The 15029-nt window shown below is 34.3% G+C and overlaps 1 protein-coding gene across 1 annotated transcript; it reads right to left on the bottom strand.

Moving 5' to 3' along the window:
- Positions 1-4388: 4388 nt before the first annotated feature.
- On the bottom strand, positions 4389-14266 carry LOC306865091 (growth factor receptor-bound protein 7-like). Its single transcript, XM_079409460.1, has 15 exons — positions 14124-14266; positions 11275-11432; positions 10237-10366; positions 9769-9925; positions 8584-8705; positions 8344-8418; positions 8125-8262; positions 7906-8016; positions 7034-7132; positions 6868-6948; positions 6602-6721; positions 5765-5822; positions 5579-5666; positions 5401-5494; positions 4389-5314 (listed from the first exon to the last, which is right to left on the bottom strand). Exons 1-15 carry the CDS (start codon positions 14127-14129, stop codon positions 5168-5170), a joined length of 1584 nt encoding a protein of 527 aa, XP_079265586.1. The 5' UTR covers positions 14130-14266; the 3' UTR covers positions 4389-5167.
- Between the last annotated feature and the right edge of the window lie 763 nt (positions 14267-15029).

The raw sequence follows: 15029 nt of genomic DNA, 5'->3' as shown, positions 1-15029 counted from the left end.
AGACAAGAAGCTGAGAACGGCTTGATTTGAGAAAGGGGTAATGATTTTTATCATTATAGGGTGGTTGTGTACACACACTGCCAAAACACATTTATGTTCAAACAACTTGTAAAAGTACATGTTGCATCCGATGACCCGTTTAAATAAATATATTCTCTAATTTATCAGTTAATCAGGGATTTCTTTAATCAAATAAAAAATTTAATTATTATAATAAACAAATGTCACAGAGTGTAAAAAGTATATTTATATAAAATATATTTATTTTTAAATTGCTAAACTATTAAAACTTTTTTATGAAATCATAAAACATTTAATAATATAAATTAAATATTATGTAAATATACATACACACATTATATATATATACACTTTTTATATTTAGCTTTTATATTCACTATTAATATTATACAAATATTAAATGATAATAAATTATATTTTAAGTAGCATGCATATATGTAAAATATATTTATTCTTAAATATTTTTAAGTCAAATCAGAATGTAAAAGCAAATGAAAGTGCTTATTGTAATAAATGTTGATAAACTCATCTTAAATTTGATTTGCTGTATTATGTTGGTCATCAAGTACAAATGAACTGATCAGCAAAGGCACTTCGGACAGGACAGACGTACTGAAACAGATGCTGAAATTCAATCCACTTCTGTCATACTAAACTCTCAGAGTCATGTGTCAGTTGAGCTTCAGAAGAGATAAGCTAATCCATTCAAATCTAACATCAAAATGCATTTCATTTTATCCTTGAACGTACCAGAAATGTGTGTGAATTTAATGCAACTCAAAGCATTGTGCAGTGTGTGGCTATAGAGCAGAACTAAGGACAATTTAATTTCAGTTAAAGCAGCCTCATGTGTTGTTCTGTGTCTCTGTGGCCTAGTTCCAGCAGAGCTTCACCTTGCAAACAGCATAGTAAGGTACAGTCTGAGTGTGTTCATGTGTGTATGATAAATGTGCCTGTATTGGAAGGTGGATATGAAGCTTTTATGCAGGTTTGGGGACATTGTTCAATCTTAAATTAATCATTCCTCATAAATAAGTTAGAGGGGTGACTGACCGGTTGAGTGTCTGCGGTGGGTAAGGTGGAGCTACAGCAAGCTGGTGAAGACAAAAAGGGACACAATAGTCACAAGCAAAAACAACACTTAACTATATAATGACTATGCTTAGAATTAACACTATAATATATATATACTGTATACTGTATATAACTACATAACTGAAATCCAGAGCTCATTGTCTCCTTTATTTACCCTCATAATAAATATAACAATACACTCTAAAAAAAAATGTTGGGTTAAATACAACCCAGTGCTGGGTAAATATTGGACAGAACACATGCTGGGTTGTTTTCAACCAACATTGGGTTAAATGTTTAACCTTCTGGGCAGTAACCCAACCGCTGGGTTCATCCATATTTAACCCAGCATTCTTTAGTGTATATACAGTAATTTATTAATAAATTGCAAATTCAGTTTTTATGCTATTTAATTTGATCACCTTTAAACATGAAATTATATATTATATTTATCTATATTATAGATAATTACATATTCATATTATATATATATATATATATATATATATATATATATATATATAAATAACAAATTTATAATTAAGAAATCTAATAATTAGTGATATTATTAATTAATCATAAAAACAAATTCAATTATGATTAAAATTATATATTATAACTCTCTCTCTCTCTCTCTATATATATATATATACAATGCCCTCCAAAAGTATTGGAACAGTAAAGGCAAAATTGCTCTGTTGACTGTGGAGTCAAGACATTTACAAATATGATTAAAAGATGAAGATGAGACAAAACTACAGAATGTCACATTGTATTATTAGCCGTTTCAACACATAGATGTTTTACCAAATAAAAAGAACAGCACTTCTAGAGTTTCATCCCTCTATCTGATGTGAGCATAAGTATTGGAGCAGTTGCCTCACAGGTCTTTCTAAGTGATCAGCTGTGTCCTGTTGCATTAATTCTTCAGATATTAAAAGCAGGGAATGTGTCGTATCAGTTATATCCATTACTTCTGCATTCTGAATCTTGCATTCGATGATGATACACACAAACCAGGATGAAGATGAGGGAGCTGACTTTGAGAGAAAAGCAAGCAATTTGGATGCTAAAAGAAAAGAGGAAGTCAGTTAGAGCTCTAGCAAAAACAAAGGGCATGGAGAAATCAAGAGTTTGGAAACCACCAGCAACCAACAACTACCTGATCGGCTGAGAAAACAACAGTAGTTGATGACAGACAAATCATAAAAGCTGTGAAAATGAACCCTAAAAGATCTGTCTGTAAAATGGCAGACAACAACTTCCAGAAAGCTGGGGTGATGCTCTGACAATCTACTGTCCTCAGGAGACTTTGACACAGAATTACAGATGCTACACAGCAAGATGCAAACCTCTGACCAGCACCAAATATAGAAAGGCAAGATTAGAGTTTGCAAAAAAGCACAAAGGTGAGCCAGAAGAGTTTTAGAACTGTGTTTATGGACCGATGAGACAAAGATGAACCTTTATCTAAGTGATGGGAAAGCAAAAATGTGGAGAAAAAAAGGGAACTGCAAATGATCCCAAGCATACAGCATCATCTGTAAAGCATGATGGAGGTGGTGTCATGGCATGGGCATGCATGGCTGTCTCTGGAACAGGCCCTCTCAACTTTACTGATGACTTAATGTATGATGACAGTAGCAGACAGTTGCAGGGGAAGTCGTGGCCTAATGGTTAGAGAGTCCGAACTGTAATCCGAAGGTTGCGGGTTCGAGTCTCGGGCCAGCAGGAATTGTAGGTGGGGGGAGTGAATGTCCAGCGCTCCCTCAATACCACGACTGAGGTGCCCTTGAGCAAGGCACCGAACCCCCAACTGCTCCCCGGGCGCTGCAGCATAAATGGCTGCCCACTGCTCCGGGTGTGTGTTCACGGTGTTTGTGTGTTCAGTACTGTGTGTGTGCACGTTGGATGGGTTAAATGCAGAGCACGAATTCCGAGTATGGGTCACCATACTTGGCTGAATGTCACTTCACTTCAGAATGAATTTGGAAGGGTACAAAACCATCTTGCCTACCAATATTCAAGAAAATGCCACCAGATTCATTGGGAAGTGCTTCATATTGCATCAGGACAATGACCCAAAACACCCTGCCAGTTCAGTCAAGGAATTTATAAGGGCAAAGAAATGGAAAGTCTTAGATTGCCCAAGTCAATCTCCAGATTTAAATCTGATTGAACATGAATTTCAGCAGCTGAAGAGGAGAGTAAAGGCAGAAACTCCCCAAAACAAGCAACAATTGGAATTGGCTGCATTAAAGGCTGGGAAAAGTATTTCAAAGGATGAGACCAAGAGTCTGGTGATGTCTATGGGTCACAGACTCACTGCTGTGATTGTGTGCAAGGGATCTGCAACTAAATAATAGCTTTTAATCTTTTATATCTGCCGTATGTTCAACTGTCCCAATACTTATGCTCACATCAATGAGTGGGATGAACTCTAAAAATGTTGTTCTTTTTATTTGGTAAAACATCTATGTGTTGAAACGGCTAATAATAAAATGTGACATTCTGTAGTTTTGTCTCATATTCATCTTTTAATCATATTTGCAAATGTCTTGACTCCACAGCCAACAGAGCAATTTTTTTCTTTACTGTTCCAATACTTATGAAGGGCACTGTATATATATGTAATTAATTAAACAATAATGTTATGTATATTTTATATAATTAAATATGACAGATTGTTAATCAATTAAATAGAATTAAAACTACAATACATTTATAAACATAATTCCTAATTCAGATGTTATGAGATATATATAGCGTAAAATTGAAATAAAATTTAAAGTTATAATAGTAATGTATACATATATATAAAACATAACATTAATGCATGCTCACAAGTTACGTAGCTAACTTCCTTCCCTTTTTACTCGGAATGAAATCAGAATGGATTCCATATTGATTTATTACACTATAATTTCACACTATATTGATATTTATTATTGTCAGGATGAATGAAGCGTCCTTCACTGACTCAGTGACTGATCATCTCCTTTATTGACCCTTGTAATATAGGATTAATGTATGATTTATCAACAGCTACGGTGAGGTGATCACCTCACTTACATCTGAATAAATTACCATCTCATTCAATAATCAGATTCAAAGTGAGTCATGCAAATCAGTCACAGCATATATACCCTACAGTATAGACTACTGCCTGGACTGATGACCTCCCCTGAATATTAAAGGAATAATCTCCATGGCAACAACATAGTGGAGACCTGACAACTGATGTACGGTGATGTCCAGTTAACTGAAGCATATAGAAAACACACACACCAAATGAAGGTTCATCTCCAGAAACGGTCCTGCTGAGTGTCAAATACAATTTAATGTATAAAAACAAGGACACACACAGATTCAAACTTCTAAAAACAACAAACATTCCATTTACTTATGTACAACTTCAACTAGAGGGTTTGGTCAGAATTAAACTACATGCACACAACCAAGCACAACTGTTAACCAGAACAAGTACTGAACAATGATAACAGAGTAAACTAAATAAAAACATTAAAGCAAATGTAAAACTGTATGTCATTGTATATACACACTTAAATATCAGTATTATGAAGAGAGTGTTGAACAAAAAAAAATTAAAAACATGAATAACAACAAAGCTGCCACATTGAAATCATCTCCTTCTGCAACTTCAGATATGCATTAATGTATCCCTGCATGACTATTGCATAAATGAAGAATTCCTGGACAGTAAAGCATTCAGAGCACCAGTGCGCCACCCAGTGTTGAAGGAAGGAATAGCAGGACGTTCCCACATGATTGTGCACTCTCCGGTGTAGAAACATTCCCGGATAGAAGCTTGTAAACAAATAGTCCATAAACTATTAGAGCATTTATTGAATATTAAAGAGCTTTAAAGTGTGCTAGAGGTATATCAAATATAAATAGAATTACTACGTACAGAAATAGTCTTTTTGGGGGGGCTTTTTTGGATTATGGAAAACTGTGAATGTCCTGACATCCACTGGGAGTCGTAAAATGAAAACCTTAATGGTCCATAGACTGGTGCTGGGTCATTTAGATCCTAGTTTTGAGGAAGAGGTCAAAAGTGAATGCAAGTGCAGGGGTGTTTGAGACGCACAGGTAACATGCCGCGGTTGATCTGGTGAAACTCCACCAACTGCAGCAGATCTGTGAACAGTGTGTCACCATCATCCATAGTGTAGTACTGTTTATCTTCTTGCTGCAACTACAGAGAGAAAGAGAGGTCAAGATGAAACGGTCTCATGTAATGCCTGATGTAAAACACACACACGATGAGAAAGAAAGACTCACTGGAATGATGAGGTAGTGTTTCTTCTTCAGTTTATAACACAAGGACAACACAAAGCACTGCGCGTGAAGCTGACTTTCACGGATCAAAAACATCCTGCAGACAGGAGAAAACTATAAAACACAGCTGTACTGTACACCGCAAACATATACGATCATCAAAAAAGCTGGTGATTCGCACCCGTCCACCTGACCCTGCTCCTCCATTAGCCTTTGAGCTTCAGTTCGAGACACGCCGCCATGGAACCACGGCTGAAACCGATGAACCGCTGTAGACACACACATATAGAAAGCTTTTAGCAATGAAGCTTCTTTCTTGTTGATTACACTATATTTTCTATGATGTCAGTGTTGACGTGAGACTCACCGGACATCTGTGACCCGTGACCGCTGGTGGGTAAACTGTGACGTAACGCTTCTCTCTTCTGAAACACAAAAACACCCCATTAAAGAAACATCTACACAGCTGAGGAAATTATTTTATCAACTTGTTTGCTTGTTTTTTTTACCAAAAAATGCACTTTAATAACTATTTATTATTAATAATATCAATTTATAAACAATTCATTTAATTTTCATATTTTATTATAAATGTAAATAATTCACACTTATATCTACTTATTTTTATATGTAATTTATATAATTCTATATTTAATTATAATAATTTGTATACATATAATTTTAATTAAATATATAAATAAAAAATATTATACACATTTTATTTTATAATGTATATAATATTTATATTTAATATGTATATTATATATTTAATGTACACATACATATAATTGTTTATATTTTTTTCAGCAAGGATGTATCAAATTGTTTAAAAGTGACAATAAAAGACATTTATAATGTTACAAAATTTCAAATAGATGCTGTTCTTTTAAACTTTGTTCATCAAACTGTCCTCAACATTTTTCAATTTCCACAAAAATATATAAAGCATTTAAAAATGTATTAAAATATTATTATTATTAACATTGTTCTTTTTAAAGTGCAATATTATTTCAAATATTTGATATGAATATGGTTTTACTGTATTTTTGATTATATAAATGCAGCCTTGGTGAGCAAGAGACTTCTTTTAAAAACATGAAAATATTTTGCGGACCCAAACATCTGAACAACACGTGTGTGTAGCATGAATTCGGTTTAAAAATTAATTTCATAGTTTCTCTTGAGCACATATACAAACACACACCCGCCAGTTGTGTCCTTCCTCCTGCTCTGCATTCTGGGCCTCATGTGGATTCTGAATCACTCGACCACCGCTCTTCCCTGAAAAATCCATGGCCACCATCGACTCCTCCCGGTCTGTATACTGATGACGACAAGCGTGTGAGAAACTCAGTGAATAACTTACATTTACAGTCTGTCCCCCACACACAGCCAACATGTGACTTCAGAGTATAGTGCACAAGTCATATGGACTTTTTTTTTTTAAAGCTTTGTAGATGTTTTCTGTACCTTGGAGTCGGGTCGTGGCGGTTTGTGAAGTCTGGCACTGGACTGGGAGAGCTGGTAATTACACTGGAGCTGTTGCCCATGCTAAAACACACACATACACACATTCCAGGTTTCAGATGGAACTAGTTTTCTTAGTGAGTCCATGTGTGTGTGTGTGTTCATGTACCTTAAACAATCTAAAGGCTGTGATCCAGCACGTACGACTCTGCTCACTGTCAGCACACATCAGCTTCAAATCCTGAGAGCGAAACCGGTCTTTTGAGGCCTACCATACATATACAAACACACATTCATGTTCATTTAGCGGTCTAAATGAGGAAATACCCTAGACTTCTATTGCTGTTATGTGAAGCAAAGTATAATTATTATAGACCAACTCTAACACTAAAAGAAAACCTACTGCATTTTTAATTTCAACAAATTGCATTATGGTTTGCTTTTATAAATTGTCACTAAAATTGTAACAAACTATTAAAAATAGTTTTTGTTAATCAAAATACAGCTAACAAATTATAGTACTAATAAAATTTATTTAAAATACAAATATAAAATATTAATTAATATAAAAATCAGAATGTTGCCTTGACAACTAATTGAAAAGTTTAACTTGAAATACTAAATAAAAAAAAAAAAAAAAGACAAATTACAGCTAAATAGAAATAAATATACAAATTATATATTAACATTAATAGGACAAAATAACTAAATATGTATTTATCACTTTCATTAAAAATCGTGGTTTAGCATGAGTTACTTTGATTAATGGACACTGTGCCATTTTTTGTTAATGGAAATAAAGCAATAATATAATAATAGATTAGATTAAAAACAAACATTTTAAAATGTTGCTAAAATTAAATCACTAAAACTAAAAAAGCTAAATAGAATTATTAAAAAAAAATAAAAGCACAAATTTTTAAACTAAAATATTATTTATTTATATATATATATATATATATATATAAATAAATTCAAAACATTGATAAGTACTATAATAGTATAAAATTAATACTAAAATATTCTGTTCCTGTTGGCTACCTTAATGCAGAAGACATGCTCTCCTGGAGCCCCATAATGTTTAAGACCATTGAACACAGTGAACACATTCAGATCTTCCAGATCTCCAGCGAACTGCAGGTGTCGAGGTTCCTACAAACATGCATACATATCCAGATTTTATATGTATGCTTATGTGTTTATACACACACTTTGCACGTTGTGGGTGTGTATGAATGCGTTTGTTTTTGTGTGTGGCACCTTTGATTGTCCTTTGTTGGAGCAGTACAATCCAGAGCGTCGTAAAACGAAATAGGCTTTCTTCCAGGACTTTTTCCCACCCTCTCTCACATGGAGAAAGCCTTGAATCTCTGGACAGGAGCCGCTCTTCACCATATTCTACAAGACAGACATTTACTAGTGTTAGGAAGACAATAAAATTGTCATTTTTATGTTTTTAAAAACTGTAGATCATCATACCTGCACCAGCTCTGATGATGTTATGCCTTTAGTGACATCAGCGCTGTCAGAGATCATGTGCTCTGGGAAAAATAACTGCATAACGGGGGGAAAAATAAATATATATATATATATATATATATATATATATATATATATATTCTAGTTGTAACATTACTTAAGTTAAAAGGATTGTGAACCGTTCCATACAAATATATACATTCAGATAAATTAGTGATTGATAACGAAGAGTTTTCATACCACAGGTTTTTTGAAGAACTCGTACTTGGCGTAGTTTTTGCGGAAGATCAGTTTTGCGTCGCTCTCTACAGGCCAGGATGATTGAACCTTCACCACAAGCTCATGGTCTTCCAGACAGCGCTCTAAAAAAAAAAAAAAAAGTTTGAATGCAAATGCTCCGACTCATACAGCACTTACCTATAGTCTTTAAACTAAATGGTTCATAAAGGATGCCATGATATAAGCTTTAATTAAGAGGATACATATGGTTCATTTTTAAAATGCATCAATAAATTTCTTACTTAAACTTAGTATTTAAATATATAAGTAATTTAAACTTCAATTGTTTTAAATTAATTTCAATTAAAAACAATGTTAATTTCAATTGAAACGGAACTAAAATAAACTTAAAATTGAATTAAATTAATAATTTAAAATTAAACTAAATTAAACTTTAAAATTAAATTACATTTAAGTTTAACTCAATTAAAAATACATTTACTAAAACTGAACTAAAATAGAAAAACTAATAATTTTTTTATTTAAATAAATTACATTTTAAATTATATTTAACATTCTACAGTCAATTAAACATTAAATTAAATGTCTCTAGGTTTAGTAAAACAATTATTTTTAAAAAAGTTGCTAAATACTTTAATTAAACTGTCATTCCTCGAAACCAAAGGTTCGTGCAATCCAGCACCTGTCATAAGCACAACTAAAGCTACTGTAAAAGCCTGCAGAACACGTTGGTTGTTCATTTCAATGCTATTTTCCACAACACCCTTGTGCCTGATTTCTTTCAGCAAAGAATCAGTTATTATAAAAGCACAATGAGACATCAGCTTTTCTCTTAGCATTATTTCTACGCAAACAAGGTGGCATTTAGTGGATTTTGTCCAAACAATGAGGCATGGATGTGCAATTACATTATCGATTAGTCAAAAGCAAAAACACTAGATAGCAACTTGTTTTGCTCTGCAAAATCAAGTGCATGCAAACAAAGTGAATGCAAAGCAGCAACCCACTGTTTTCCAATACAAACCTTATTACCATCAGACTTCCTTTGTGATGTGATTTTACATCACATTATGAAAGTATTTGTATTAGTAAGTTACATTATGGAAGATGCAACTCACAGGAGAGTATTAGAAGTGTATCAGCTATTGCATTAGGTCGTTTTAGTGCAACACCACCAAGTCTTACCCAGGCGTAAAGCATCATGATGTTCAATGAGAGCCCAGCTTTCTTCCTCCGTACAGTGTGCGTTCTGTGCTAACATATTACAGACATCATGCGCCGTCGTCGTAGACGTCGCCAAAACCGACCGACTGTGTGTGGCGTCCCCAAAAACCTGAAGCACCTACAAAAACACACAAGAATCTGATCGTAAATCATTCAGAAGCTAAGATGCATGCAAATGCATGAGACTTTTCATGCTTGTTTGTTTGCTTAAGGTCATGAACTTTTCTGAGTGCCAAAGAAAGTGTTGTGAATTTTTATTGACAAGTCTATGAAAGCCCTGTGATGCATTTGTGTACATGCACGCTTGTTTTTCCCCTGAGGATGCCGTGTTATGGCATCTGTCACCTATTATAACAACTGAAAATTCACTGCGCCACAGGCAATGGTCTGTCATTTATGTCAAAGCTTAAACCATCCAGGCATGCTTACATGTGTGCTGCTGTTGGAGAGGGGATCCCTCCCGCCGAGAGATCCAGAGTGAGTCGGGCTGCAGAGTTCTGGAAACCGATTGGGAATCAAAGGTGCAGATGAAGCTCGAAACTCCCTTTTAGCTGGAATGCTAAAAATCACAAGACAAGGACGAACAAGAAGTCAAGAACATTAACACATATTGTTTCTGTAATCTGACATATTTCTGACTGAAACAGGATATTTAACAAGAATAAACATGAGGCAGGATTTGATGAACATTTGCTAAAATTGACCAAATAATGAACACTAAATTTTTTTAGAACGTGCATTAATAAACCATCACAATAAGACAAACAACAAAGACCAAAAATAAAAATTCAATAAATTGTATTTAAAATATAAATAACATCTTAAACATTTTTAAACTCAACTAGGAAAGCTGTTTATACACTGTTACTATAGTTTAAAATACAATTATATTAAATAAAATTATACATTTAAAACAATAACATTTTTAAATATAAATAACATTTTAACTCAACTTGCAACTGTCTGAAGCCGTTTATACAATATTGCTATTGTTTAAAATGAAATGTGAAATAAAAATAAAATGTATACTGAATTAATTTAATATAAATAACATCGTCAAATATAAATAATAATAATTATTATTATTATTAATATAAATAACATCTTAAACATCTTTAAATTCAACTCTGAACTGTTTGAAGTCATTTACACACTGTTGCTATGGTTTAAAAGAAAAAAATATATATTTCAAGAAATAAAATGTATATAAAATATAAGTTAAAAAACAACTACATCTTTAAACAACTTGGAACGGTTGAAAACTGCTTATACACTATTGCTATAGCATACAATATATAAAATAAAATATTTCATGAAATAAAACTATGCAAAATAGAAGTTAATATATGTAAAAGAATTATAGCATTGCTAGCTTTTTTTTTTTTTGCATTGCAGGTCAGTTTGTATTTTAAGCCGATTTTCAACCACAGTCAAATAATACAATAAGCACCAAGTGCCATGAGTTACCTGTGGGTCTTTCTGATGGTCAGCGGGATCGACAGAGGTGTTGACATCTGACGGTTTTGGGAAGCTGGAGAACATTTCACAGAAACAGAATCTCCTCTGGACACGGTCTCCATCATCGACCTCCTAAACACTTCCACCTCTGACCTGCAGCCTTTCACCTGCCGAGAGACACGAGACGAAAGCTACGTTTGGAAAAGTCAGACGTAAAACAATTTGGCCACTTCCAGGTGTGACTCATATACCAAACTATTTGCTACTCTACACATCCACGTGTCGCAACAATACTCAGAATTTGTTTTCATAAGTACAAACAAAGTTTCCCTTCCCAAATATAGATTTTACTCAACACGGCAGAACCTGACTTTCGGCCAAGAACAAATAGAAAACAATGACGTGTGCCAAATCAGGCTTTCAGTCACACCTTTTCTTATTAATCTTTTATTCGCTGTTGCTAAAGGAAACAGAACAGTTGACTAGACACTCATATGTTGACTGTCTGATCGCACAAACAGAGAACTTGTGAACCAGGAAGCTTGCAGTAAAACTCAACCGTTCACCTTTTAAACAAACAAACACAGCTAAAAAGCAATCAACCAATCATACTTTCTAATAGTTATGAAACTGCACAAACAAACACACAGTTCCTTTCTTTTCTGTACCTAACGCACTTAAACACCATCTTGCACCTGTCAAATTTAAAAAGGTCATGTCACTCTCTGCAAATAAAGCTCTATTGTCCCTGTACAAGGCTGCGGGCTCTACTTACATCAAATAACAGAGGCTAAACCACACAGACCACATTTTCATGCTCAAAGAGAAAATGCATTCGTGGGTTTCTCTTACACATGCGTCAAGAAACGACAAGCTCAGAGAGACTGCAGGTTAAACTTCAGCACAACCCCAAACCAAACGTGATGACAGTCAAAGTGGCTCGCAAACAGGTTGGAGAAATGAAAGTGCAAGTAGTTGAGCACCTGTCGCTTTGTCTTCTGCATGATAAGCTTGTGTTTGTTCTGCTTTGATGTTGTTTCATCACCGATGTTTAAAAAGAAGTGTAGTATAATATAGCATCAACAAATGAGAAACTCTGCCTTTTAATTAAAAGTACATGCAAACTTAATAGGTTAATATTTTTAATACTTAATAAAGCAGCTGTTGAGTCTAACGTTACTGAAACAAACAACTCAATATTTTAGAGCAGTTTAACCCAACTTTTTTTTTTCTTGGGTTACCATTAAAGAAATAGCTCACCCAAAAATTAAAATTACCCCATGATTTACTCACCCACCAAGTCATCCTAAGTGTATATGACTTGTTCTTTCAGAAAAATACAATTGGAGTTATATTTTTAAAATGTCCTGGCTCTTCTAAGCTTTATAATGGCAATGAATGGTGGTTGAGACTTTGAAGCCCAAACAAGTTCATCCATACATCATAAAAAGTGCTCTACACGGCTCAAAGGGGGGTTAATAAAAGCCTTCTGAAGCAAATCGACTTTCTGTAAGAAAAATATCCATATTTAAAACTTTATAAACCGTAATCTATAGCTTCCGCTATCTGTTGTACTTGCATTCATGAGAGAGTGGCGTTCCAGCGGATGGCATAGGACAGAGGTCACCAAACTTGATCCTGGAGGGCCTTGTGTCCTGCAGAGTTTAGCTCCAGCTTGCCTCAACATGCATATTTTCAAGTATACCTAGTAAGACATTGATTAGCTGCTTCAGGTGTAATTGATTAGAGTTGGAGCTAAACTCTGCAGGACACTGGCCCTCCAGGACAGTGTCTGGTGACCCCCGGCGTAGGACATAGGCTTAGCATTAAGCTCCTGTGAGAAGCGACGAATGTGCAAAACAAAACACCGGTCACGAATTCAAAGTACAAAATGAGGGTTTCAATATAAGCCAAGAGTCTGGTGTTCGAAACACAAATGTAAATATGGATTTTTTTTAGAAGGCTTTTATTAACTCCCTGGAGCTGTGTGGGGTATTTTATGATGATGGATGGATGGATGCACTGTTTTGGGCTTCAAAATCTCAACCCCCATTCACTGCCATTATCAAGCTTGGATATATTTTTAATATAACTCAGATTGTATTGTCTGAAAGAAGAAAGTCATATACACTTATGATGCTTGAGGAGAGTAAATCATGGGGTAATTTTCATTTTTGAGTGAACTATCCCTTTAACTTACGTCATGCTGTATATTATTCAGCACCAAGTCACTAATATTAAATAAATTACCAATTAGCACATATAATGCAATGAGACACATCTAAGCCTACACATAATTATAAAGCTTGCGCACACACTTTTGTTTGTTTGTTTAAAATAACAACAGTGAACACATTTAATAATTTTACCCATTTTATGCTCTTTTAAGTTTAACAAGGCAGATTTGGGAATCACTATCCTAGATGTACAGGTGATGCTCATAAACAGACATTTATGCAAATTTTACTAACTAAAAAGTAAACTAGACACCATTTGAGAATGAACTGCGTAATATGGAGGACAGTTTGACACTGAAATGATAGTTTTTGACCTATCATTCAAGGCTATATGACATATCAAAGTATTGTTGTACCAGTTGTTTTTGTGAAGCATATTATTATACCAGTTGTGTAGTTCAAACTCATGAAACAAAACATAGGCCATTCCTTGACACTAACCTTAGGACACGGTGTATGAACAGCTCAAGGTCAATTTAGATGATGAATAGTCTCTTACCCCTTACTCTTACGGTTGACAGTTCAGTTTCTGTGCTAGTAATAGCCTATGTTGAAGTATGAGTTTAATTTAAGTCATGCTGTTTAAAACGGTGTATGCCTATATAAGTGTATAGAGCTCACCTGCATGTATAAACAGCCCAGTTGTTGTTGCTGTCTGGTATCGATATATGGTGACACAAGCTGAAGTCTGAGCGTTTGTGGAGTGTTTCATCCAGTCCAGCCGGCATGAGTGACATCCTCTTTACTTCAGCCGAGTTTTGTTTGAAACACCTGACGCGTGGGCGGAGCTCATCAATGCCCAGGTGCAGGACGCGCGCGGAGGTTCACGCCTACATCTTACAGACAGGGAGCTGATGAATTCATGCTGGTTTTTCTACAACAGCCCATCTGCTTCTACTCATAAGTAACATTCTGCTTTTAGGTCATATATTCGAACTTTAATTGTGATCAAACTTTTTAAAGGGACAGTTCACTCCAAAATGATCATTGTGTCATTATTCCCTCACCTGCATGTCGTTCCAATGCTGTTTTGGACTGCATTGACATTTGTATGGACGAAAACATTTTTTATATATATATATGAACGACATGAAGGGTTTTAATTTATGACAGATTTACACTGAAAAAAACTGATTCATTGAATTTACTAAGTAAGGTAAGTGGTTGAAATCAATTTATTTTAGCTACATTCAACATTATTTTTTCTATTTAAATGTAGCTACAATAAATTGTTTGCAACCACTTGCCTTAAAAAAAATAGTATAATTTTTTTCTTACTTGATACTTCATTTAAAATCATACTAATTATACAGATTTTTTTAGTATAATTTAAAAAAATAGTATTTTTTTCCATTGTATTTTGGGGAGAACTATCCCTTTAAAGTTGTCCATTAGACAAGAAGAAATTAGGTCAAATTAATAGTAATTATATTTAAGCATGTCTGTTGCCAACTGAAGATCTATAACATGGGGCCATAAAATGTGACCAGTGACACACCTTGTCCCACATTACTGGTAAATGTGTTA

The sequence above is a fragment of the Barbus barbus genome (genome assembly GCF_936440315.1).
Source record: "Barbus barbus genome assembly, chromosome: 46".
Taxonomy (NCBI): Eukaryota; Metazoa; Chordata; class Actinopteri; order Cypriniformes; family Cyprinidae; genus Barbus; species Barbus barbus.
The sequence above is the reverse complement of the archived record's forward strand: the minus strand, read 5'-3'. Positions and strand labels throughout refer to the sequence as shown.